Raw genomic sequence first — 27,742 nt, 5'->3', positions numbered from 1 at the left:
TGGTAGGTAGATGTTTAAGCTGGAAATGGACGGTTAAACTTAAATCTGAAGTTGAAACAGAAGAATATAGAAGGCTATGTCATCAGCGACACACAGTACCCAAAAAGTTGTGCTATTGCATAGCTATTGAAAAATACGATTTTCTTTTCTAAAATCATAAGAGACCATATAGAAATGGACAATTCCACCACATCGGTAACACGGGAAGCTATGACCATACTGCAAAGTGCCCAACTGACTACGTTAAGGCATTCTTAAAGTAAAGCACTTTTCTTCTAGTATAAATATTTGCATTGACAAATGATCCAGTTCCGCGGGGTTCATAGCCATGTAAATCATCAAACATCGTGAAAGGGCGAAGGGTTTAATGATCGAACTGGGTCTCGAGCGAGGGAGATGACATATGTTGGCACCCCTGAATGCACATTTAGGGATGAATACATAATATGGTTTCATAATATTATGGGATACACTAGGCAATACACGGAATTAGGTAAACTTAAAGAGATCCGATACTGAATGACTGAGTTCATACGATGTATTATATCGCCAGTGTCCACATAACATTGAGGACTGAGGATAGACCTGACTTTCAGGTCACATCGTAACTGAATTAAGCCAGAAAAAATTAAGAACTCACCCTTCTACAAAATCAACAATTAAACAATTAACGTTAGCTTAGTTTAACCTTAACCTGCCGTACCATTTGTCTTGACTGCTGGAGCTAAATACGCTATATACGTTCTCTATCTATGAGTACTGCAAGTTATTAATTTTCACCCTTAAATTTCGCCCATCTTCTAGTTCATGAGCTGAGGTTAGCTGATTAATAACTTCGTGGCTAGCATCCAGAGCAGTTGCAAGGACAGCCTGACTTAACTCCTCTTAACGTCAACTATGTGTCGACAGGAACATAACTGGGAGGAGTGCGCTGCAACAACACAGCAACTTTAAATGCATGTGTTTTCAAATAGTTATACATATTTGCCGGCCACTTCAAGTGTTAGCAAGCAATGTTTGATAATGCTACCGACTAGGAACGTCAAGTCAAAGACTGCAATGAGACGACATGTTAACATCGCTAGCTAGCATTTCTCAGCCAGGGAGGCAAACAGACTTTTACTGACCTGTTCGGCATGTAGTTTCTGCAATTTTGTTGTGAGCTGCTGAAGAAATCTTAATCTCTGGAGGCTTAGGTGGGGATGATTTGCTACAGATCAAGCCAGTGGTCTCTTTCTATGGGTGTTCCAATGCCTTCGTAGCTACATCAACATCTCAGTTCACACCAGTGTGAGCAGACTTTCATTGCAAGCAAAAAACTATGCTGTCTAAGCAACGCGAGATTATACGAGAACAGCGGGATTGGTCAGATTGCAGAGGGATCGAGGGAAGAAAATAATCTTCCAATCATCATCGAGATACCGACACGTTCGCCACTATCCTGCTTGCCTACGTGTTCTGACGTTTAGGTGTTTAATTGTTGATATTTCGGATATTTTAAAACGTAGGCTACTGTGACATTCACTGTTTAATATTCATTGTTTTCATATATAGACCCATACAAGTAAAATGCGTTTATGTAAACACTCCATTCAAGTAATAACATAGGATATGGGACAAGTCATTATTGTGGATACATTGTCGTAATGTATAATAATTTATGATAAATGTATCCACTCACAACTCATGCCTTTTGTCATGTCAATTCGCTTATTATGTAGTAGGCGTTACTACTAATAACCTTTAGTAGCCTTCCAATAACGACTTTGTCACACTTGGTTAAAGTTGAAATTCCCTATGTGTAGGACTAACAGGGATTCCATACATATATGGAGGAATGATTGTTTCAGAAATCCTTTGTTGAATAGATAGAGTTCCATTCAGAATGGGGAAAGAGAAGTATCTTAAAGATATTTGTAATTGAATCGACTGCATTAAAGGAAATATCCAGTGTTCTTGAATGCTCCAGTGTTTAATGTTTGACCACAATGTAGTGATGCAATGTCTATGGCATGAATATACTGTATGTAAATAATTGCCTTAACTTCTGGGCATTGCTTAAGGCCTCTCAACAATGAATGGGGAGTAGGGTCAGGCAGATTGGCATGTGAAGTTGAACCATATTTCATAACAAAAAGGAAAGGTATAATACTCACAGAAATTAAGCATTTAGGCTATGACATTAGCTATTAAAACTTTCTCCCTAAGTCATGGTTCCAATCCCAAAGCAAATTTGTCCATGGTTGGCGAGTCTGAAGGCAATTCCGTTCAGGTCTAATATGGTGGGTGACTACTTTGAGCTCACACAAACAAGGGCTATTCAGATGCTCAGAAAATGTCTGCTGCCTGTTCTGATTCAAGTATAAAACAACCATTAATAACAGCGAAACTTTTAGGGGTGTCAATCAGATGTTGCAGAATAAATGACCTTGTGGGCTGTTAATCTGCAGGAACCTAAAGGGCATACTACATCTAGATCACTGTTTAGACCACTGTGTAACTCTGTATACTTGTATACTGAAATCTCATCTCCTGGGTGACTGAAATTTAAACTACAATAGTCACTATTATTGCTAAACAATCTATGGTGAGGTTACCTAAGATCACATGAAAATCTTTGTGACTGAGATTAGGGTCACTGCATTTAATTACAGCACATGGCCTCAGACATATCCTTACATATTTTTTTTCCACACAAACAAAGATAACATATATTTAACCATCTGGCCATATAGAGTGACAGTAATGAATGGTTATGATAGTGTCAGACAGCATTTAAATACCCTAATAATAAATTGCATTAAAATGAATTGCATTAATACCCTTAAATGCATTTCAAATGCTATTCAGTGAGAGTGATCTACCTTACATGATTCTTTTTTTTTTTTGTATGCTATTAGTCAATGTGATAAATGGTCCACGGGGATCCTTCAAGATGAATGAAACAGAAATTTTCATGAAAAGCACACAAGATAAAAATCTATGAATCAGATACAGCGATGAATTATTACTAAAATATAATTTTCTATCCATAGAGTCCTGTTGGTGTTTTTCCTATTTCTTCTGTAAGCAGTAAGACAAGTTTTATAATCATCAATTATTTCAGTAAAAATGTCAAACACAATTCTAAAACTACTTCTAAATGGAATCATCTTTAATAATCTATTTTGACATTCTATGGTAAGCTTGTAGGCATACGCGTAGCATGGTACTGTTGCACTCATGAGCTGTTTTTCTTAACACACCCTTAGAAACTGTCAAGTCAATTGCTAGACCTCTTACGGTTGGTTTCTTCAAATGAGTGTTATCAAATTCAAGTCTAAAGTCTTGAGATGATTGAGATGCCCTTCAGCTGCCAAGCGTATGAGGCAAACAGTTGGGAGTGACAGCTGATGCTATCATGGTGATTGTGTCTGTCACAACCACAGGGATGAAGGGGGGGGGGGGGGGGGGGGGCACAGGGTTCTCTGGGTCTAAAAAGCTTAACTGACCCAACACCAACTGGAAGAAATAACATACTCGACCAAAAAAGTCCATTTGATCCTTGCTATTTGTATTCTATGGTAGTGTCTCATTGTCATGTTGGAGGGAGACTAGGGCTGACTACTTTAATGGGTTGCTGTCTGTATCTGATATTAATCTTATTTCAGAAACAATACAGCAAAAGAGAGTATTGGAAAGTACTTAATGGAACAGGAGAGATTGACTTTTGTGTCTAGCCTTTGCTTGAAAACTCCTTCACCAGACATTTAAATTCCCGCCTAACCTGGAGTTTAAATATGATTTTTCTGACTACATATAGAGCATACTACCTTTCATTCTTAAAATTGGTTCTGGACTTCATTAAAACAAAACCCTCTTAGACAAAGTACATCTGAAATCTTAGTGAGCTCTTTAGAAGATGATTTGACTATGGTAGTATTCGCATTAAAAGCTCTTTGGGACTGAGAAGGACTGCATTAAACACTAAGGCCTCTAGTTTGAGAGCAAAAATGGCAGGCGGAAAGTACAGATGGATGTGCACTGTTGTACAAAAATGTATGCTTTAGAAAGGTGTGGTCAAATGTACTAACTGGGCAGAGCAAGGCCGAAGTGAACAGGGTTGGGAAGGTAACTTTTGAAATGTAATATGTTACAGAATACTAATTACCCTGTAAAAAGTATTGTGACTATTTCAGTTACTTCATCAAAGTAATGTAACATATTACATTTGATTACTTTCAAATACTTTTTGATTGGCAGATGAGAGACAACATTTTAATTTGGCTACTTCCATGTCACCGCCACTAGCAGAGGGTCTTCCGCGTCAGTGCTGTCAGCCTGTCCATGCTGCCACTGTCAGCCCGTGGGTCTTAAGGGCCAAAAGGACCCCCACATCTCTGCTGCCAGCCAGATGATGTCATCACCCGGATCCCCAAGAGTGGACTGTGGATGTCTTGAAGATGCTATTTTTCTGCCCAACACAGTTCCGTGAGCTGTCACTGTTGCCAAGGATGGTGGTGGTGTTGGTGGTGACCACTCTCCAGTCATCCATGTTGGTAGACGCAGCCAGCACTGCAAATGGTTAGAGGTCATGTGTAGTTCACCTCTTTGAGTGATTATGCTATTAGAAGGGGCACCCCTCCTTAATGTTGCCACCATGTCCTCATGGACCTCCTTGGGTGATAAAGCCTTGAGACTGATGTAGCAGATGACTGCACGAAAGGCCAACTTTATCTATTTTATTCCATAGTGCTGAAACAGAAATATCACAAAAGATAATAACCTCAAACTTTCTTGAAGAGATTAACTGCACCTGCATGTATTGGCAGTTATACAACTCACCACCTCCTACCTTAGGCCATGAACTTATCAATCACCTATTATACATTATCACCAGAAAACACATATATAAGGATAGAACTACAGCATTTCTGGTAAGAGAGCAGGACTGCCTTTTGGCTCGGTGGATACGTAGTCTTCTTGCAGGAACTGACAGCTGATTGATTTCAGGGCTGCAGTGTGCTCCTGCTGCAAACCTTTGTTGTCTTTTATCCTATCTGGCCTCTGAGGTTATAAAAGATTCATGTGGTGTGCTTACAGTGTTTGTTAATGTACTTTAAGCAGAGCATTGCAAGAGAGGCAGAGAGCATTGGCGCATAGCCTTTATAAATATTTACAACGCCTCACTCACTCGCCCTCAGTGAGGCCTCTTTACAAGTACCATCCCTACAAACACAGTGAATGTAGGGAGCATCATAGTGGATAAGACACAATCATGATGGATGGAAAAAGGGACTGACTGAGAGGGTCAAAAAAATCATATTTAATATTGAACTACTTTTCATTTTAATTTCAAATGTTTGCAAACTTAAAATAAGGTGAAACACCGAAGAGACTAAAAAAACATAGCATAGGCTTTTTAACATACAAATTAAAGCCAGGGCCCAACTTAGATAGAGAAGGTTTTTGCAATCTCAGAAAGGAATTGCCAACCTTTTCCAGAAGGCTCTGCAGAGTCATTCTCTTTCTGTCTTTCACCTCGCCCTACTCTAAAGGTTAGGAGTGTTTATTCCAGCTGCATTTAAAACAGGGCTGAACCTCTCTCCATTAATCTCTGGCTGAGTTGACTGAGGGACTAAGGGTGGTGGCAGCTCCAGGATTGCTCTGCAGCTCATCAAAACGCCCCATCCTCCTCCAAAGATCAGTCGTCTCTCACACAGCACGGCCTGCCAATGGGAGGAGGCCTCTCAGAGGAATGCTGGCGTATCCATCTCCTCTTTCATTTCATGCTGCAGAGAAGGGTGGTGGTGGTGGTGGGGGGGACAGGCCCTCTCATCTGGGGCATGCAAATGGAGCCCTTTTGTTTGTTTCACAGACAACAACAAGGGTGAAGGATGAAGGTGTACCGTAGATCGAATTTTAACAGTTCACAGTAGAATGCTGTGCAATTCAGTATACAAACGGGTAGGCGTGGTGGCAACAGCGGGGAATGTTTACACAGCATAATCCACAGACAGGAGACCATTTAGTAATATCTGAAAACTAAAACATTCCAGATAGCAGAGTCCAATGTGATGTGTCAAAATGAAAATGTAGTACTCTTCTGACGAAATAATCATTATCACAGTCTTCATCTCATAGATTTTAACTTATTAGATCATGTTTAAAGCTACATTTTTGTTTCTTATGCAAACATAATAACCCATGCTATATATAACTTATTAAACATTAAAATGTCCATTACCTTCCTTATATCCCTATCTATTTAGGTGATTTGCAAACAGTTAAGGGGACATCTATGCAGTGTACCACAGTGTTCATGTAAGCCTACTACATAGGAAGAAAGGAAACAAATTAAAAACACTAAATCAGTGTAAATCACCTGGCATTGCGACACTATTTCTCAGTTTTTACTGTATCATATGGTCAACTTAGGCAGATATGGAGGATATTTCTATTGTATTTTATCAGTTAAGTTAGAAGGTTATGAAACCTGAGCTAAAAGACTCTCATAACTCTCAAGATATTGTAAACGTAGATTTTTTTTGGTCTGTATGGTTGACTTATTTTGATTATGAACTAGCCATGCTTATCCTGGCACTTCTTATTTGAATCTTGAGCAATTTTGTTGCTGGCATTGTGAGTTATTTCCATCACATTCAATATGATCTTGATTGACATTCAACAGCAGCACCACCATCCCAATCGAAAACCAAAAGAACGCAGTGTAATGTGTAATGTCAGTGCCAGGCTATGTATTTTTTTTATCTGTTTACACCATGAGAGTGCTTCTCTGTGTTCACATTCAATGTGAGAAAGGTCCTGTGACAAAGAATTTCACACCTCACTGATAATTATGAGCTATGTTGCTCTTACAAGAGAAATAACGGAGAAATATTAAACTCAGTATCAGATCATCTTGGATCAACAACATCAGACTGTCTCCTTGCTGTGATGCTTGATGCGGTGTTCTATAGTAGCAAATAATAAAGTTAAATCTGTGGGCTTTGGCTTACAGCATAATTTATCTAAAAAATAATGTTAACCGACTGCAGATGACTGAATTTAGCATAATACAGAATATTTTGTTATATACCCTTTACATGTGCAGGATGCAACTAAACACAATCTCCAGCTGACTTATTTTCTGCTTTCATTTGCTGTAACCGAGGAACAATAGTTTCTGAGTTTCTGTTCTGTCTGCATAGCCCATGCCATTCAACCCTGCAATAATGGCATAGAGAGCTTCCTTTGTGATTTTGCTGTCACAGATTACTGAACAGGAGTTGTCATTATGCTTACCCTTTGCTCTGCTGCAATGTGATTAGCCTCTAAGTATAAGGACAGGCTAAAACTAGGCAGGTAGCAAGGTTTGAAGGAACCTCAGTGAGGAAAAACCATATTAAAATGAATACCAGATCCTAGTACCATTGTATAGCACAGAACAGCAGGAATGACTGCACTTGTTTATTGATCATTACAAGGTCAACACTGTGTGCTGCATCGTGTGGGTTTAGATGCAAGTGGCTGCAGATTTCAGAGGTAAAGGAGACGGATATATCAGTCACAAAAGAGAGACTGATTACTATCCGCACAATACTGACATTTTGCCTGTGAATGCCATCTACGTAACAGAAATGTAGATAGATCACATTCAAGACAGGAATAGGTGGAATGGAGGTGTAAGCATAAGTTGGTGTGTCATTAAGCAGGGAGAGTGGTCCTGGAATACAGCATCTCAGACAGATGTGCATGACTTAGTGTACCACTCTGTTTGTGTGACTGTGAGAGATAACGAGAAACAATGAGGAACCGTATCTGATAATATCCGACAAGTAAAATAAAGAGACCATGTTCATTTTTCAAAGCAGAGGAAGGCCGACTGTACCAAAACTCATCTTTCAGTGTAGGTCCTTATTGACCGTCTACACTCAACACTTCTCTCAGATCATCATCCTCCATCTGCTCCTTTATGTTTGTGAGTCACAGGGGTCAACACAAACAGAAGCAATGGGCATATAAAACGTCTTTAGTTTGTGTGTGTCCTATATTTGATTGGCCACAACATCACACAGACATCCTGTTTTGGTGTCAGACCAGATCGGCATCAACCTGAAGTGTTTAATTTAAAACGCAGGGCTCAAACTATTGTGTGGTTAGATGATTCTTCTCAATAACAAACATTTTCCCCACAAATATACAAAAAACGTTGCCTTGGGGTTATTTGCTTCCTCTGGCATCAGCAGGAATTTTGATAGGAGTTCTGAATCACTTTAGATGAAAAGAAGATGAAATAAAAAATATTTAAAAAATGACTTACTCTCTCTCTGTGTATTTGTATGTGTGCTGAAACAGAAGCACAAGAAAAACTCATCATGAATGCAGGATGATGAGTCATAGATGGAAAAATGAAAGACTGAATCTAATGAACTATCTAATCTAATCCTAAACTCTATACAAAACCCAACAAATAAATTCAAATTGTGTTCATGATGCATTATGTGTCTAACATCAGTGAAGTTGAATGTATAACATCCTCTATTTGTGGACAGTGTGTTACATTCTGCATAACGTAACTGCAATTAAGGCATTAGTACAAAAAGAAAAATCAGCATTGACAAATTAAGACAGTCACATCCTTTTGATGAGTCCATGCATGTCAGCTTTACAGCATGTGACAGTCAGGTCAGTGTAAACTAAACACCAAACGTAGTTTTTTGCATATTTGTGACATAAAACACTTTAAAGGGTGGTTTCTCCTTTATATCCATCCATAGGCATTGAATTACAACACTCTGTTCTTAAAACTGCCAGAGTCAATTAACATGAATAATGAATAAGACTCCATCTTACTGCAGGACAAATGTCTCCTCCCTCTCTGTCCTTGTGCTCAGCAACATTTAGTTGAGCCTTAATTTGGGCTGAAGAGGGTGTGGTCTTGCCATCCAAGATCTGTCTGCATGATTTTCAATTAACTAAACTGTGTGTTCTTTACAATCATATTCAGACCCAGAAAGACTCTAAATACATATGGCTTCAGTACACAACTCAATGCTCCTGCATACTAATACCATTGACATTGAACCTTTTATTTCCTGTATTATATCTGCTTTAATTTTCTGATGGTCATATCACCATCTTTATGGGCACATTCCTGACCATGTGTGTGGGATTATATGTGAGCCTTTTCAGTGCTGTGCAGGACAGTTGTTCACTACTGTCATTTATGATATAATCAACTCCTCCTACATCCAAAGGGAGGACACAAAACATTAAAAGTTAATTATGGTTCAGAAAACAGAATATATGTGATTTAATGTAGCTGTGCACTTAACTGTGCAATATACTTTAAATGGAAACGGTTGTGCCCTAGTTTGGGTGCACAACTGTATTTCATACTATAGCCTATATTGCCCTCTAGTGGCAGATACTTGATATTAAATGCCTGGTTCAGTACAGCCTTTTGTAATAGAACCATGTTTTCTGGGTTCAGCAATTTCACATAATATTGAATATCAACAGTGAAAGCAGAGTAGCATTTAAGAGGTCCTCAAGAACATATTCAGATGTTAATTTCCCTCGCATGATCACTGTAGTTAATACATGCAATCACCAAACATATTAATTAATATTAAAATGTCTTTAAAGGCACCCAGTGCAACTTTCGAGGCTTAAAAATAAACATTCAATTTCTAGTCTTTTTTGGTGAGAACTGATAGAAAATCGATATCAACAACAATCGCCGCCATTTTATATATTTATTGGTGCCCACAATAAATAAAGCAGGATTCCAGTCAATGGAAAAATGGCCTCTCCCCACCGGCGATTGTTGTTGTTTACGATTTTCTATCAGTTCTCACCACACAACGACGCCCATCTTTGCTCCTTGAATGTCGATATGCAATGGTATGGAGTTATTGAAACTCACTACGTGTAAAAAAGACTAGAAATTGAATGTTTATTTTTCATTGAATGTTTATATAAAGTTGCACTGGGTGCCTTTAAATACTGGACTGAGACTAAGATTTTATTTAAGTTGTAAACCTGGGGACAAAGTGAGCTCCTGTAGGCCTTAGAGTAAGTAACAATGGCTGGGAGTGATACTGTATTTCTGTTTTTAAGTCATTAGCATTCTCATATGAGGACTTACACTGGCTGCTTTAAAGTTGCACTTAGGAGCTTTGGTCCAAAATGAACACGCTATCTACCAAACACAGTTGGTTGGCACTAATAAAAAGTTTGCTAGTATGCAAACTGGTGTCTTTTGGCAATATAGTTGGCAATGTCGTTAAGTAAAAGGTTTTCTTGCATTTTTGTGGGGTGGTCCGTTACAGGCCACAGATTTACAGAGCATAGCCTGTACAGCTAGCAGGAAAGCAAGGTGTATCTATCTTTGTGGCTCCTCTTGGTAACTACACCTACAAGGGGATGACAAGCGTCTTAAATGTGTACATGACATTGGTATAACTATTTGTTATGATCACTGACAACCATGTGTCCCATAGGCCTACTGAGACAATATAGTTATTTGTAATTTAATTTTTGCCAAGTTGCCTTCCATTAAACGATAGAATTTCAGAATTTGGGGCATAATTGAATATATGACAAAAGCACAGCTATAACAGAAATACTTTATGGGAGATATTGTGATACATTTAGTTCATTAACACTAAAAAAACAAACTAAATATCTATGGTGAAAAAATACAACTCTACTCAGCCTTTTTCAAGTATGAGGTGTTAAACACAACTTCGACCTTTGAGCATTCGTTTTGTTTGCAGTTGGCTTTATCACTGCGCCACATTAAAACAAAAACATTGTTGTGAACTCAAAGTTGAATTTACGTTACAAATGAAAATACGTTAATGAGTTCCGATTTCATAACTGCCTATGGACAAGGGTATTTTATAGGCCTACATGTGAATGGATGGAGCCAATACAATTCCAAAATCGTACTCAGCGTCAACTAAATAATATAATCATGCAAATAAAAATAAAAATTTGCCAACGTTTTAAATCAGTGGTAACACTTGTAACCTTTTTGCTGCTATTTCCTCGGCTCGGTCTAATTCGACTTCTAGAGTTCTAACCTACCTAGCCTAAATCAGCACAGTCTACCGCTATGAAGGGTAATGGTGTGCGAGGAATTTGTAGGCGTCGTGGAATTAAGGCTGCTAGGCTACTGCGTGCCACGACTCGTCCGTTCAACTGATCTGCTTTACTCTGCGCAATTCCGATCTCGCAGTACACAGCTGATGCAGCAGAGCAAGCAAGGGCGTCCAGACAGAGTAGGACACACCCAGAGGAAAAATGGTCTCAACCAGTACGCTAGTTCTCTCAGCTAAAGAGCATGAAAATCACCTGGGGGCGCGGGTCGAAAACTCTGACCTAAGAAAAAGACGAAGACTTTTCTGGCACAATGTCACCGAAATTCAAAGCATTATAACAGGGGCGTCAGTGAAACGCGTTCTCAAGCAGCAATCCAAGCCGGTGCATTTGTGAAACAATAAAATGCCACGCAGTCCTTCTGCAATTTTCTTTGCCTGTAAAAGCGGTTGTGGAGCGCCACAAAGAAATGACCTCAGACATAGGTAAAGTGTACTGTTTTTGTTCATTTTATCTTCAATAAATTCGATAATTTTCGTTGTGAATGCGTTGTATTTGCTATCAAGATGGCGCCGCGCTACATCAGGTGACCTTGTTTTTCAGTTTTTTTCTTCTTGACCAACGTTGATACAGAAATGCGGAAGTGAATGTCCTCTCGAAAGTGCATTGGTTTATTTGAACTTCGGTTGAGAAAACGTTGCCCGCAATTGGCGTGGATGATGTGGCAGTCAAATTCATGTCTGATTTGTACTGGTTGCTGAGATCAACTGATGTGACGACGTGACTATCAGGCTTTTCTGTTTGTGAAAGTAAACCTTGTTAATATGTTACAACAATCTAACAAAAGCATACTGGCTATTAATTGCGTTCGGTTGTTAAGGCTGTAGCTACAGTGTTTCATGTGACGCTGCACAAGTAGGCTACTCATTAAAATGTTGTTTCCAGTTTCTAAACGATGGGCTTCGTGTATTGTTACTTTTTGTAAATATTCGTGCAAGTTCAACATTGGTCAATGTTTTGAAGTGCCCATATCAGGGGCTTTGTTGTATTTATTTTTTGTCAGTTCACTTCTAGCACAGGCTGCTCTATTATAGTGTGAATCCAGACAGACTTGTAAAGGTAATTCAGTAATTTTGGCAACCGAAATGTGAACCCCCCCAAGTAAAGTAGCACAAGCCACGACGGCAGTGCTTTTGGTATCACCTTTTAATCGTCAGGTGTTTACGGTTAGTTGTAGATCAATTCAGACACCCTGATCACCACGATCGACTAGGCTACTGTGGGCCTAAAACCAGCGAACAACGAACCAACCAAACCCCACCCAATCCCAAATGTTTCGCTCATTGGTAGACCAAGTCGTTGATAGTATGTTCGCTTTCTGTAGGGCGCATGTAATTGGTTAGTGGTGACGACAATCCCACACCCAACTCCCACCTACCGAGAGATCAAGTTTGGGAGACTTGCAGGAGCTAGTTGTGAAGGGGGGCTATAGCTGCATGCAGCCAAGACTCAAGTCCAACTGCGCCCATTGGGTTACTAAATCAGTAATCTAGGTCTCAAGATGGATATGAAGAAAAGAATTCACCTGGAGTTGCGGAATCGAACGCCATCAGACGTAAGATACTTCCGTTTAGTAGACTAGCCTATCTGAATTATTCCTTTTAATGGTGCACTGGAAGATAAAGCACTCTTTTTAGTCAACAAGAGGTACACGCGTTAAGTTGATGCCTTGAATGAAAAAAAGTTTTCTACTACTTATTTGGTTAGATAGCTTGTGTTATGAGGAATGCTTGCGGTTTCGGGCTTGCTTAATTAAATAGGATTTCAGAAGTCACAATGGATCTGTTGTCACTCACTTGAAACTGTAAGAGGCTACAGCACTCCATACTGTATAAACAAGGCAAGCTATGTGAGAAGCCATATTTGCAACTTTGTAGTCTTGCACGCGCCCTTTTTCTTTACGTCTATATGTTGCCGGTTTTTTATGAATTATGCTATTCGATGTGGTACGGGGCTGTTGGACATGTATTTCCCTCTCGATTTTTCGACCTTTTAAACAATAGATGCTAATGTCCTAATTGTTGTAGTGATCACTTGATGGATAGAGGGGGACAAAGTTTTTTTTGTATTTGGTGAATGATCACATGCTGTCCGATACATGATGGGGAAAGTGCACACAGATAATTGAAAGTTTGTTCTGTTATTCGAACGTGTTGCATCCAATATTCGTCTTTTGTTTGTAAGTTGGATGGATGTGCAGCGTCATATGTAACCTGCACTTCAACGTAAACCCTAAGAGTTTCATATTCCCAAAGAGTAAAGACCCCGTTCAATTCGATGTCAGTGAGCACCAGTTCTCGCCCCGAGCATTTTTGTTTTCATGATCACAATCCCTCTTAAAGATCTATGCAGTCGCTTGAGTATGCCAAACAGCAGATGTACAGGGAATATGACCAAGGTCTCCTCGGAGACTCCGACTCTGTTTTTATTGTTCTTGTTCTTGATACCGCAGTGATTGAATAGGCTAAACGAGATGTCTTCGTCGGTTACTAATTGTATAGGCTACATCAGTCCATTTGTGTTCGGCTACAAAAAGTCCGGATCCCTTTGCCTTACACAACCGGGCAGATAGGACAAGTCTCGCTATGATGTACCGCTGTGTTTATGTGAGCGATACGCAACTTCGAACTGCGCCGCTCTAGTTCTAAGATCTAGGACAAGCCGCCATTTTACCAAGTAACAAAAGGCAAAATATAGTTTTTTTTACCGCCAGAACTTAACAGGTGGGTCTCTTGATCATATTTTACCGAATGATCTTTATCAAATAAGCAATACATGTCGAATTCTAACCAACAACCCTGTCTGCTTGCCACTTGGACGGTCAAACTTTGCGTTAGGCTACAGCTAATGCCGCCCCTCCTACTCGTGGGCAACTGACATTAGTTTAAAAATTACTTGCTATACTCCCACTCATATTACCTATGTTTGCAAATGATGTGTGTTGAGTGTAATTTCAGTACGATTAAGTGGTTTAGTCTGCGTTATTTTTTAATACTGATGCGCACTATTCGACTACACATCAACCTACCTTTATGCGGTCAGCCATTTTGTTTTTCTGAGAAAATTGGTAAAAATAGCCAAAGAATGAAGGTCTAAATTGAATAGTGTTATAACCGATGGAATTTTACACGGACTATTTACAAACGTGTCTTGTTATATAGCCTATATATATTACACATGATGCTGTCCCAATGGGGGAAATATACAAAGGCTACATAGGCTATATTGTCTACACATCTTGTTGATGCCTGACGAAATGTGACCCTTCTTGTGTAGCCTGTGGCAGTGGCTTTTCAGATTTAATAGAGGCTAGGCTAGTCGTCGGATACTTTTTTGCGGTTTTATGATCACTTGAGTTAAATTAGCACATAGTTTTCCCGTCTGTTGGTTATTTTAAAACAGTAAATGTTTATGATGGTCGTTCTGCAACCTTGATCCGACAGGTCAAGCTACACTCTGAATCAAAAGTTTGATCCCGTCATTTGATTCAATTTTAAGCTTGCAACATGAAACTTCAGACTTCTTTCCGCATGCTGGCTCTTTTGACTGGAGTTGGTATGGAGAAAGACGCTTACATTGTTGTATGTAAAGACTCGAATTAGAGTGGTAATGGTATGATTGTAACTACTCTCGGTAACATCTGTCTTTCAGGTTAAAGAACTTGTACTCGATAACTGCCGGTCAAATGAAGGTAAAATCGAGGGCTTAACAGATGAATTTGAAGAGCTTGAATTCTTAAGCACGATCAATGTTGGCTTGACATCTGTTGCCAATTTACCAAAATTAAACAAACTCAAAAAGGTTGGTTTATGCAAGAATATAACACATACATTAAATACTTTTATAGTTATAGGCCTATTGTTATGCTCGCAATTTAACTCAATTCTGTCCATTTATTTTACAGCTCGAGCTCAGTGATAACAGAATCTCAGGAGGGTTGGAAGTACTATCTGAGAAATGCCCAAACTTAACACATCTCAACCTCAGCGGCAACAAAATCAAAGACCTCAGTACTATTGAACCCCTGGTGAGTAATCCATGTGTAAGTGTGGTTGCCAAAAAATATATAAGGTATTGTTGTGCCATCCTCCTTGAGCTAATTTCCTGTTGTATTTCTCCCTCCACAGAAGAAATTGGAAAGCCTTAAAAGCTTAGATCTGTTCAATTGTGAGGTGACAAACCTGAATGATTACAGGGACAATGTATTCAAACTACTCCCTCAGTTAACGTATCTAGATGGATATGATAAAGACGACAAGGAGGCACCAGACTCTGATGCAGAAGCGTATGTGGAGGGACTTGATGATGACGACGATGATGAAGATGATGATGGTATGTTTTGGATTATGCTCATTCCCTATTACTCTATTTGGGTATAGTCCACTTTTCTTGACATAAAACATTGTTACTGTTGTCTATCATCTTCTCCTTTACAGTGTCTTATTTAACATCTTTGTAGAAACACTGTCTTGAGAACAGCATAGAAACAAGCATAAAGTATTTCCATATTTCCATGTTTTAATTTCGCTACAGAGGTAGATGAGGAAGAGGACGACGAGGATGCAGCTCCAGGCGAAGATGATGAAGAGGATGGGGAAGATGATGATGAGGATGAAGATGGAGAGGAAGGAGAAGAGGGAGAGGAAGAAGATGACGTCAGTGGAGAGGCAAGTATCAAAAGTTGATGAAAATGGTGTATTTCAATGTTTGCTAGTCACATTTGAATTGTCTGAGGTGATTTTGAAAATATAATCAGAGAAAAGTCATATTTACTCCAACCTTAGTACATATGCATATGTCTCAAAAACAACTGGTTGGTGTCATGTGCAGGAGGAAGAGGAGGAAGAGTTGAATGATGGGGAAGTGGATGACGAGGATGAAGAGGGTAAGTAAAAATATGCTTTTAAATGGTAAGACATGCTTGTATTTCTTCTTTGTAACATGTTAGTTCATAACGTCACTGTCTTTTGTTAGAAGAGGAACGGGGTCAGAAAAGGAAAAGGGAACTTGATGAGGAGGGCGAAGAGGGCGAAGAGGATGACTGAAGCTATTATCTTGGTACCCTCATTTGTGATCCAACTATTTTAACCCCATATGTGTCTGTCGCTAAGTCACACTGTTTTGTTGCCATGGCAGTGGGAGGAATATAATGGTATGGGATTGGTTATGAAAACAGGGACATTTCTTTCCTCCTCTTTTATACATTGAATCAGTTGCTTTTTGTTCAATCCAAACCTTCTCAAAGATGGTGGTGGGATTTTGTTTTTGTCAAAAAGAACCTTGTTTAAAAACCTTACCCGCTATGTTAAGTTTTCATTATCAATGCCTAAAATGTGTATACTGTTTTCTGGTGATGATATTTAAGATTAAAAAACACATTTTTTTAAACCGTGCATGTCTGACTATTTAAAGCTGACTACTGGATTTTAATGAGGACCTTTCTTACCCACTCTTCTCATTGTTGTCTTTTATTTGTGTGGTTTGAGTTTCTATGATGTCATCATGTATGTGTAGCAAAGAGATACACAACCACATACATGTTACCACCTCCAAATGTGATTTCTGTTTTATTGGATTTTGAGCTGAATGTCTGCCCTTGTCAGATGAAGTCCTAAGCATGGATAGTGAATAGGTTTCATGTTCTTTGTAAATAATGACCAAATATATTTTTTTCTATTACCTTTGATAATGGCAGACATTTAAATAAGTAATTTTCTGTGTATCCATTAACTGTAATAAAATGGGAAAAGCACTTTTTTTGCGGTGATATCTTAATTTCATGTATTCATGTATATAGGATGCAAATAATACATTGTGTAATAATATATATATATATATATATATATAACGTGTAGAATATACATCCCCTGCTTTATTCTATAAAACTTTTCTTAATTTAACTGATGTGTAGAGCATCATCTCTCACACCTTTGTGTACGCTACGGCATGTTTTAATAATTTGATGAAGGTCTTCAAAGATTGATTGCCCATTTAAAATAATAATACCACTGGATGTAAGATGTAATTTGATAAATACAATATGCATTTATAAAAAAAAAAAACTGAAGTCTGCATACTTTCACCATGTTAATGGTTTAATGCTTAATTCTTGTTTTCACCTGTGTTTGCCACAATTACCATGAGCTACTCATTACACAGACTAGTGCTGATTGAGATTTCCAGTTAATGGACCATACTTGAACTCCCTTATGTTATGTGCAGCACAAATTATATAGGTTTCAGGCTTAAGAAATGTAATACGGCTTTGTATAGACTCACCTGATACTGTTCCGTGCTTAATCAGCAAGGAGGTTTCCCTTAGCAGAATGAAAGAACTCTGTGAAGCAACGCATGTCAAAGTGTTTGAATCCAGACTCGATGCAGAACATATTGCTGACATGACTGCTAAAAACTGAAAAAGCACTTTAAAAGTTAGAAGCTTTGCTGAACTGCATTTTTAGGCTTTCAATTTCTTGCTGGGACACTCATGTAATGTCGAGACATAATATCCTGACATTACATTTGTTCATCTTATCTGAGTTCATCCTAAAATAACCCAGTAATGTTATTGCAACAGATGAATAATTGCCCTGTTATGTCAGCCGGCAAGTCCTTGTTTGATCTTAGATGTAGACACTATCTGACACACATTTGTCATGATAGTCTTAAATAATTTCTGAATTGTTTTAGGTTTTTTTTCCGTTTGGACCAAAGTTGACATTTTGACAACTTGAATACTGTACTAAGCACTGACAATTATTTTGAATATTTATATTATATAAACTACATCAGTTAACAGAAATCTTAACTGTAGATTTTTTGTTAGCAACAACAACGTACATAAAAGGTAAAACAGTTTCACAGCTGTGTTTTGGAAGTGTACAGATGAAACTTCTTTAGAAATGTAAGGAATGTTTCCTTGAATGTCAGTTCCTTGTCCATTCTGATGTCCAGTCTTTTGTTTCTTCATGGTCGGAACATTTTCTTTCACAGGATAGTTAGACCCTAGAAGCAAAATGCATCTACAGGTTTTCAAACTTAGTAGAGGACTAGTGTTTGAAATTTGACTGCAGGAAATTAACAATTAAAATATCAACACCATACATGTATATTCACTAGAACAAAAAGTACTCTCACAAAGTCTTCAGGGTTTCATTGGGTGAAAATAGAATAATGATTCTAGTGTCCACACAGCTAGCACAGGCCATACATTCCAAGGAAATGATTGGTAGTATTAGTTTAATACCCAACTGCCACATTGTGTTCTAACTGTACATGTGGCTTGAAGAACATTAGAGAAAGAAATTAGCACAGTGGTATAAACCTGCCAGAAGCTTGAAAACTATGAAATCTTACAACTTCTGAGACAAACCAGGACATACAACACATTTATTTACACAAAACAGTGTAGGCCTTTTAGCATCATGGGCTTACAGGATGTACCATTAATAGCACATTTTGTGTTGAAATTTGCAGTGTTCTTAGTTTTTGACCGGTGATTTGTTTTAACAGAAACCTTTAAAAGCTCAGTCTTGTGTTTAAATGAAGCAACTATGTCAACCAACTTGCGGGATTCAGTGATAACTGGCAGCAAAATCACTGCCAGATACTGCCATAGTCTTGAAGTTGGTGAAGATGCTTGGGTGGCCGGGCCAGGCTATGGTATTGTTACGCATGTCCTCAAAGTTTATTTCATGCAGAGGTTCGGATTAAAAGACCTGCCATGTTTTTTTCCCCATCCATACAACCTGCTGATTCCACTAATTACCCCTACCTCCACTAACCAAGTTGTGCTCCTCAGCAAATGGGGATGGTTGTTTCAAAGAACTGAGGAAAAACTTTTACTCTCTTGTTCTTTCTCCCACACTTTATATGATCCATCATGTGTAGTGAATCTGTTTTATGTGTAAAATCCCAAGACAAACTTGTAATGCACTAATCAAAGGTTAGCGTTTCAGGGTTTAAAAATTGACTGGCAATAACATTACACAATATTGTGTGGATACACATCATATGTAGAATTTAAACACACTCATGTACACATTTGGTGATATATTCAGGTCAAATTATTATCAAATGAGAGATTCTGACAGTCTAGTTCAAATTAAATGTTGTGGATGCACTGTAAAGTGATGAATAGATTTCCAGATTGTGACTATGGGAGAGAAGCCTACATTTAATTTAAATCTAAGGTAGAATGCAACTGCAAAAAAGAACAAGCTAAAACTTAGCATACAGCTATGTAGGGTGATCAAAACTTTCAATGTTTTACTTTGCTCAATCGATCATGTTCTGTGTCACTATCATCTATTCATCAGTGTCTATTTGTTTCAGTGCTTCAAACTACTGTATTCTATGTCTTTATAAGAGTGTGATCCACAACCTTTCTTTATGACTACTTCTACTTTGTAAATACCTTTAAATTACCTTCTACTGTTGTTCTTGTTTTGTCAGCATTTGGGAACGGACAAAACGCTCTCACTTTCCCACTTGGTAAGTAAATATGGTTAGAGAAGAACATTAAGCATCAAGAACACCTCATATGACTTCAGTGAGTTCACTGTATGGAAGCCAAAATTGTGATTTCCTTAAGAGGTATGGTTTGCCCTAGTCTGGGAAGTCCCGCCCCACTTCTTCCGGCCAAATTGATTTTGCCTCTGCAGTGTCTGGCCAACTTCGGATAGCCGTTCATTTCAAGATTTCCAGAATCCTTGGAGCCAATCACAAACTGGCTTTTGGCTACCTGGCGCGCCATTGGCGGATTTAAACTTACCACGGCTACGTTACAAAATCTACTGCACGGAGAGTTTTTAAACATTGGACATGGTGGCCGCGGAAGCACCGCAAAACTTCGATAAGGCAAGTTTTCTTTGAAAACAGAACAGAAACTTGCCCTGGAACAATTCATACAGAAAAAATATGTGTTTGCTTTATTACCGATCGTTGTATCGTTGTATAGTATCGTTGGTCTGATTGGTTAAAGGCGTGTCCAATTACGTGAGTGAAGTGGATCGCTGATGAGGAGTTGGCCAGACTAACTGAGCAAATGGAATGCAGTGAAGGGGCAGGGAATTCCCAGACAAGGTTTGCCCACCAACATGTTGACAACATTACCTTGGTCTTGGCACATGGCACTGGCTTCCAATGAAGGTCCTTACCAATAAGAGACATCACTGGCACAGTTCATTTCAGAGTCTTTGCTCTTGAGGAGTTACTGAGATATACCTGTAAATTATGGTCCTATTCTTTGTTGTCCGTAAGTATTTACTGAGATGAACTTGACTACAAAGAACAGAGCCTTAAACAAAAGAACATATCAAAATAAATAATTACCATAGTAAAGCTAAAATACTAAAAATTCAGAGCCAAGTGGAAGATACAGACAGAGACCGAAAATCATCTACCTTCAGAAACAGGCTAATATAGCTGATGAAAGCCATTCAAATCCAGATGTCAACTTATGCAGTTGAGACATTCATGGGGAAAAGGAAAAGCAAAGCCCTGTAGTAAAACTGACTTGTGTTCCATCTTTATACAGTTCACATGCACACCCATGGGTGCAAATATCACACAGCTCCACAACTGGAGAAGGAGCTCACTGCAGCTCAACTGGCAGTGGGGAAACTCAGGCCATAGGTGAGGGAGAGAAAGAGGTTAGCATTGGTTCACAGGGAGGGAATCTCTCTACCCCTGAAAAAGTTGCTGGAGCATACGCCAGGGAAGTGGCATTGCCTAGTAAGAACAAATGCCCCTGTTGGGCATGCTAAATGGTGGGGAAGGAGGCCATGCGCCGTCGGGTTCAGCAGTGCCAGGGGTTCAGAGTAATATCTCATAGGTGGCCAGGCTCTGCCCCGAGGCTCGGTCCTCTGGTCATATGTTATTGGGGCTGTTCCTCAGGTTGTTAAGCTCCAGCTCCAGCTGTCTTATTTTAACGTCCTTCTGGGTAAGTTCCTCCTTCAGCCGCCGCAGCTCTTCCTGCTGTCTGAAGAACATCCGCAGAAGCTGCCAAAGACAAGACAAGGGTCTTGAGGTTTCAGTTTGCAGACCTTAAGTAAACCTCTCAAAATCAACACCTCTGCCCCATTAAGTAGTGAAATACAGCATGCATAAATCATAGAGGTTAACAAACCTCGTTTTCTGTCCTGGGTGGCACGTTTTCCAGCAGGTCAATCCCATTAACCACCACACTCTTCTTTTCTTTTACAGGAGCTTTGAAGACAAGCTGGTTTGGTCTACTGTAGCCCTCTTTCAGAGACATGAGCACAGGATCTGTGTGCAAAAACATCAGAGGAATGAGCTTTTCACACAGACAAATCAGAAGTAGACAGACAGGACACGGGTCCGTACCTCGGTTGATCCCACTTAACCACTCTTCAGCTGTGGTGGCAGGTTCAATGCCAGCAGTCATGGGATAGATGTCCTCCTGGTATGTCTCTGACTGTGACATCAAAGACACATACAGAATTAATGCTGTAAACAGCACCTCACAGGGGCTTTTCAGTGCTGTATAGTAAACATTTTAGAGTTGGGTGTTGAAATGAAAATGAAATGTTTGTTTTAATGAAATTATCGTAAGGCATCTTATGATGGATTAGTTCATTTGGAAGGTAATGAAAATGAGATCTACATACAATCAACTTAAATGTGTTTCCACACACAACTTTTTTCTTTTGAGCATCAAAAACTGAAAAAGAGCTGAAGAAAATCTTTCTGTATTGAGGTATCTTGGTAATGAAGTTGGATGTTATTCCCTAGAGGAATTACTTCTAAAAGATGTATATCATCCCTGAATATCTTATGATCAAAGAGAGGGAACCTTGTCTGCTCTGTGAAGTCTCAATTCTGTCACACATCTCCTCCACTTTAAGAAGCATGAAACAACAGGACCTGCATCTGATGTAAGGCGAACTCAAGAGTGACTCAGTGGTTCAATGAGGTGACAAGCAATTACATACTTTTGCCAAAGGTGAGGGATTCTACAGCCTTGTCAGTGTAATTAATGAGATGGTGACAAGCAAACCTGGGCAGTCCTTGTGTTGTATCTATGTGTGGATTGAAAGATGTATTAACTCATACTTTTGGGAATGATTGGGGAACTTTTACTGACCCTCCTTGGTACAATCATGGAGATGGGTTCCACCAGTCCCTTCAGGGTCACCAGCTTATAGAACCTGAAGACTTCACAGGCTGCTACATCAAGTCCATGCTTCGGCATGACACCTGCAAATCATACCATGAGAACACGTTTTCGGACATGGACTTCGTTCATAAGGTCATTAGGAAATTGTCTTCGCTAGACGCACTGAGTAATTCACAAGGTTAAGAGAATGCATTACGTTTTATTACAGAAAGGAAATGGTTCCTGAATTGTCTCTAAATCTTAAAACAAACAAAAGTGATCAAGAATAATGCATACTACTATCAAGACCACATTTACATCAGTGTTACACTCACCCAGTCCTTTCTGAGGTGCTGGGGATCTAAATTCCATTAGATACAGCAAGTATGGCTTCTCTGTGCTGATTTCATAATAACGAATGTTTCCATCTCCCTGTAAATACATGCAAAATATTATGCTTTTAAAAGGCAAAAGTAAATAAACTCACAAATCTATGTTGAATTTGAGAGCTTGCTTACCTTGCCAGCCAGGTATAACATGTGTGTGTCTGGGTCATAAAATGGGAACAAGAGCCCTGACAGGCCATCTATCTCCTCCTCTACCATGGGCATGGACAGGTCCTCCTGAGGAAAACATATGGCCATGTTCAGGGTCATGTTACAGGGAGTGTTGACAGAGGTCATTCCTACACTGTCAACCTCTTGTGATGGATTGTGAGCTTCAATGCTCTCTGTGGTGCAAATTGACGGTTAACCAAAAGAAAACGGCGGTAGTAAAGACATCCTAAGAGGGGGGCAGGGGGGTTTGGTGCAGGCGTTGGTTGTGAGGGGTTCTGCTCACCTGATCCCACAATGCAATCTGTCTGGTGTTCCAACGAGACACACCTGTCGTCAGCAGTCGCTTCATGTTGCCCAAGAACACCACCCGGTTTACTCTGTGATTCTTACAGTTAGCCTCCTATCCAAAGAGCAAAAACAAATTAAGTTAATGTCATTTAAAACAATAGCCATCACTGTCTTTATAGAAAATGCCTCCTGAAGACTGAGGCTAATATCCATGACAAGGATTAGCCTCCAGGCAAACCTACTATACCCATTATGCAGGGGCAAAATCCACTAGGCTCTTATCAAAAAAGCTCAGCATAATGTAATTGAATTTCAGGGATGTTTGTAGAAACATGGAAAGGATTGAAACTATATACAGTTCACAGCTCTGCTGCCTGGGGTTGATTTGCTGCTATGAGGCTAAAGGATTAAGAGGACTATTCGAGTAAAACATACGATACAGTATTAATAATGCACAGCATTCCCTAGTGCCTGGGCCCCTCTCACAGACTCGAAAAGTCAACTTTAAAAAGGCCTGACCTATAGAAGAGAACTTTCTCTGGACAAAAAAAAACATTATTTGTGTCATCAAAGTTCAATGCAGCCCTTCACATCCCTGTTGGAGGGTTAACTTTATTTCAAGGAGAGGCTTTGAGGAGATTTGTGAGGGTCATGGAAACATATACGTATGCTATGAGTAATGGTTGTGATATGATGTGTGCTGTGCTATTTTTTTGTAGGTTTCAGTAGGTGTGAAGTGTGGCTTTGAACCTGGACACATGAACATGGCCAGTCATTTTTCCACTTTGATGATTGAACAACAACTTGATGCAATACAGTTGTGTTATGGTCATTAAGTTTACGTGAAGGTCATCTTTCCTCACTTGTAAGACTCTGCCAGACCGAGGCTCAATCACGCGCAGCTTTTTGTCCTTGCAGCTGGTGGCCAGCAGGCTGCCGTCCGTGTTGAAGGACATGCAGAGGATAACGTCCGAGTGGCAGTCAATCATTTTCACTGGCTCCCCGATCTCAAGGTTCCAGATCAAGATCTGAGGCGAGGTGTTTAAGAGAGGAGACAGGCATGTTAAGAAACTGACCCAGGAACTAGAATCACATATTCATCAAACACTGACGTTCTGCCCTGGCCTGCATCAATAATGTTATTCATTTGCTTTAGTGTTATCACCTTGTAGTCGTAACCAGCGCTGAAAAGGATCCCGCTGGTGGTGGGGTGCCACTCTATGAGGCCTACACGCCGGCTGTGTCCGTACAACTCCAGGACGGCCTCCGTCATGTTCCTCCTTAGTCCTCCTTCTGGAATCTCCCATATTCGCACCTGAGGAGCCAATACAGTATCAGGTGCACTGTTGTACTCCAGTAAATGAATACTCAATGAATGTCAGCTCCCTGTTTGTAAGATATATTTATAACTTGCCTTAAGAAGGCTGGCTTTATTTGTGGAATTCTAAAAACTAAAATATGAAATCTGTTCTGGATTGTCATGCAAAGTTTGAATATGTGAAGCTGGGTCAGCGGATATGGCAGAAAGATGTATGCAAGCATGAACACAAATGCAAAAATATTCTGGATTGATACAGCAGGATTTCAGAGGATTACAGAAGTAGACCAGTGTTGTACCATAGAGCTTATCTCTCATCGAATGAAAACCTGCAGGGCTAAATATACACACACACGCCTAATATCGATGACATAAAAAAAAACAGTTGACAGAGATCCTGCCACATTTTTTTCAAAAACTCATGAATAATGGATACATTTATAATGTGTATGTTTGTGTATTCCTGTGTCCACAGTGCAGCTGGTTATGATATATTGTAAGTGCATCAATGTGCAGCGTTCCACTCACAGAAGAGTCCTCTGAGCAGGAAGCTATTATGTTGTCGATGAAGGGATTCCACTTGATATCCAACACGTTGCCTTGGTGACCGCAAACCTTTGGATTGTGTGGTTCAATGCGTCCTGACTATATAGGAGGAAGACATATGCAGGTGAATAACTGCAATAGAAACACAGCATGTATTTGCTTTTCAGTCATGTATTGAGGATATATTCTTTTGTATTGTTCTATTTTCAAATAGTACGAAATAAGCAATCTGTAAAATAGTAGGATTGTTGAACATTATTCTTCACTTCCATTTGCTTAACTTATTTTCTGAAGTTAATTACAATTTAAAAATCCTTGGATGTTTTGTATGGTCTCTTTTGCAGTTTAAACTATGAAGCTTAACTTAAGTGGCCACTGTGTGGTGCTGCAGCATAATGCCTACAGCTCCAGGGTTAAGGCTGCAGAATATCGGTCATGATGTCATGAATGTTTGATGTCATTTCAGCCCAGTGACCTCTTTCTTATTTCCTGTGGGACTTGCCTGTAAGGTCGTGTACTTGCTTGCTTGCAAGATGGCGTGTGCAACTGTCTCCACAGAATTTGTAATCTTATGACATACTCTTTAATGTGCCATAAGTTACAATTCAGAACATGTAATACAGTATTGCAGGGTTTAATGATCTTGAAAGTATTTGTGTGTATTATCACTCTGCAGGGGGTATTTTTCTTAAAATAAAATAGATCCATCTACCCTCTGGTCCAACGTTACAGCTAGACAAAGGCGAAACTAATTTCATGATAATTTGTAGGATTGTTCTTAATTAGCACAGTGGTTGCTTGAGGGTGTTCTAATTTCAGGCTATTTCCATTGGCAGTATTAAAATGGTTTCATCCACTCTGATTTCCCGGAAGAGCTCAACGCTCTGTGGGATACAGAATACAATAATGAGATAGGCCTCTCAGATGACATGCTCAAAAGAGGAATAGTATGACCAAGGCCAACTTGACAATGTTTCACAATGATTCTCTGTGATGGAAGATAGCTAATCATCGATTCAGTTGTAGAGACAAAGGTAAAAAACACTGAGCACACCCATGAGTCATCACTGTTTGATTACTAGTTGTCCTCGGGTGTAAAATAAAACAGAATACATTACTATTTTATGACAGTAGTCTACATCGTCTAAGATTTTAAAAAGAAAGGACATTTAAACTTTTATCAAATTAAATTACTAAAAAATCATGATTTATGTGGCTGTGACTGCCCACAAAGAGATTATACGTCTTGGTAAGACTACTAGTTTTTGTAGTGCAGATCCCCCTTACTTGCCAGGGCTGCATGTCAAAAGTACCCTAATTAGAGACCCTTGAGCCAAAGACACAGTCCCATAGAGATGCTTTCAATGGCAAAGCCCTTGATGCACCCTTAACAAAACATGAACATAAACACAACGTAACACAAGCACCAAACAGACACCATGCAAAATGGTTTGTGGTATTGTCTCCAATCCGTGCATATGCTTCTATATATGAAAAATTATATTTCACTAAAGTAAGGAAAAATTATTTTGCAACCAGCAAAAAAAATAAAAATAGAGGAATATGGTGGAATCATTAACACCACTCACTGACCAGTACTCTGTCTCTGCAGCATCTATCATGTCATAAAACAGACTCGACAAGTATATGAGAAACACACACCGGCAAACCTAGCAAGGCAGAAAACCTGCTGGTATATTAGTGGATTCTGCAGCTGCATTTAATAAGCAAGTGCAGCTGATTCAGAAGGCTAGTGGACACACAGGATGTGACTATTTAAGTGCTTCAGCAGGAAATCAGTGGGGATTTGGATATTTCCTCTCTGAAAGGGTTGGACAAAGGTTGCCGAAAGGGTTCATAATAAGAATGAAAAAGGTTGGCACACGTATAAGTATGAAAAGCTTCCTCCCTCCCTCTCACTCTATATGCCCTCTCCTCTCTCCACGTTTCTCCCTTATAGGTTGCGCTGTAGCTGATTCTCTGGCCCGTGTGCCTTGTTTCTTGACTCAGATGTGCTGGCCTGATACCAGCTGTCAGTGCGCTGCAGTCTCAGTCATGGGTCTGGAGCCTGGGAGTGCCATGCAGAAAGAGCTGTGACGTTAACAGCCAGGCCCTAAGCCAAATAAGAGGCCTTACCGTGCAATTATTCCGATGACAGTCTAGTGTGAAACTATTCTTGACATCACACATAAAGCAGCATTTTCATGGTTTATACTCAAAGAAGGATAGACAGTAAACACAATGCACTGGAAGGAAGCCCAGCAGGCAGCAACATACTGGCAGAAAACACTGACTTTGCGGAAGCTGATGAGAGCTGAATGGCTATGCTCGTGACATAACAGGATCTGTCAAAGGTGCTTTGGTCCAGGTTTCTAGACTGAGAACAGAAAAGCTGTATGTCTCACATACATTCTGGTCTCAGCACATTGCTGGAGCTGGTTGCTTATATTTACTGCAAAATGAATGGGGTAATCTCATGGGAAACGCTGGAAGCTGAAGCGCACTTAATAGAGCAAATTCTTTTTTTTTTATAAAGATCACAAGCCCACATTTCAATGACTGTTCAAGCCTGCAGGTTGAATATCATTGGGCTGGGTTGTCTGGGGAGGTGGTCATCGGTTGCTTGCGTCCAGCCATGCTGTAACAGCTGGACCGGCTTCTGTGTGAGCCATTCTGTCTTGGCAGCTCCCAAAGAGGCAGCCAGCAGTTCCTAATCTGCGTTGGAACAGCACTCGGGCAGGAGGCTGGAAAATCTGTGTCAGTCTC

At 39.6% G+C, this 27,742-nt stretch overlaps 3 protein-coding genes across 5 annotated transcripts in view; 1 reads left to right on the top strand and 2 right to left on the bottom strand.

The window, feature by feature from the left end:
- Positions 1-1,226, bottom strand: part of glceb (glucuronic acid epimerase b) — a 34,378-nt gene extending 33,152 nt beyond the window's left edge. The window contains exon 1 of the mRNA XM_080843248.1: positions 1,128-1,226. The gene's annotated coding sequence lies outside the window, so the exon portion shown is untranslated. The remainder of the gene's footprint in view (positions 1-1,127) is intronic.
- Positions 1,227-11,235: 10,009 nt separating this feature from the next.
- On the top strand, positions 11,236-17,129 carry anp32a (acidic (leucine-rich) nuclear phosphoprotein 32 family, member A). 2 transcript variants are annotated; one of them, XM_080843796.1, is made up of 7 exons: positions 11,236-12,703; positions 14,800-14,949; positions 15,053-15,175; positions 15,279-15,480; positions 15,682-15,815; positions 15,979-16,033; positions 16,123-17,129. In XM_080843796.1, the coding sequence occupies exons 1-7, from the start codon at positions 12,650-12,652 to the stop codon at positions 16,191-16,193; spliced, it is 789 nt and encodes a 262-aa protein (XP_080699922.1). In that variant the 5' UTR covers positions 11,236-12,649; the 3' UTR covers positions 16,194-17,129. The 2 variants fall into 2 exon arrangements, with proteins under 2 accessions (XP_080699922.1, XP_080699921.1); XM_080843795.1 differs by having other exon boundaries at positions 15,276-15,480; positions 16,123-17,128.
- A 2,505-nt stretch (positions 17,130-19,634) lies between these two features.
- The window catches only part of coro2ba (coronin, actin binding protein, 2Ba), a 31,627-nt gene continuing 23,519 nt past the window's right edge, over positions 19,635-27,742 (bottom strand). For both annotated transcript variants that reach the window (XM_080843343.1, XM_080843344.1), the window contains exons 3-12: positions 24,959-25,075; positions 24,278-24,427; positions 23,976-24,140; positions 23,108-23,224; positions 22,786-22,890; positions 22,603-22,699; positions 22,256-22,368; positions 21,496-21,586; positions 21,278-21,417; positions 19,635-21,150 (exon numbers count right to left, since the gene is read on the bottom strand). In XM_080843343.1, the coding sequence (XP_080699469.1) occupies positions 21,019-21,150; positions 21,278-21,417; positions 21,496-21,586; positions 22,256-22,368; positions 22,603-22,699; positions 22,786-22,890; positions 23,108-23,224; positions 23,976-24,140; positions 24,278-24,427; positions 24,959-25,075 (1,227 nt within the window). In that variant the 3' untranslated portion in view covers positions 19,635-21,018. The remainder of the gene's footprint in view (positions 21,151-21,277; positions 21,418-21,495; positions 21,587-22,255; positions 22,369-22,602; positions 22,700-22,785; positions 22,891-23,107; positions 23,225-23,975; positions 24,141-24,277; positions 24,428-24,958; positions 25,076-27,742) is intronic.

This window comes from Sprattus sprattus (genome assembly GCF_963457725.1).
Source record: "Sprattus sprattus genome assembly, chromosome: 8".
NCBI classification, from domain to species: Eukaryota; Metazoa; Chordata; class Actinopteri; order Clupeiformes; family Clupeidae; genus Sprattus; species Sprattus sprattus.
This window is presented reverse-complemented; position numbering and strand designations above follow the sequence as displayed.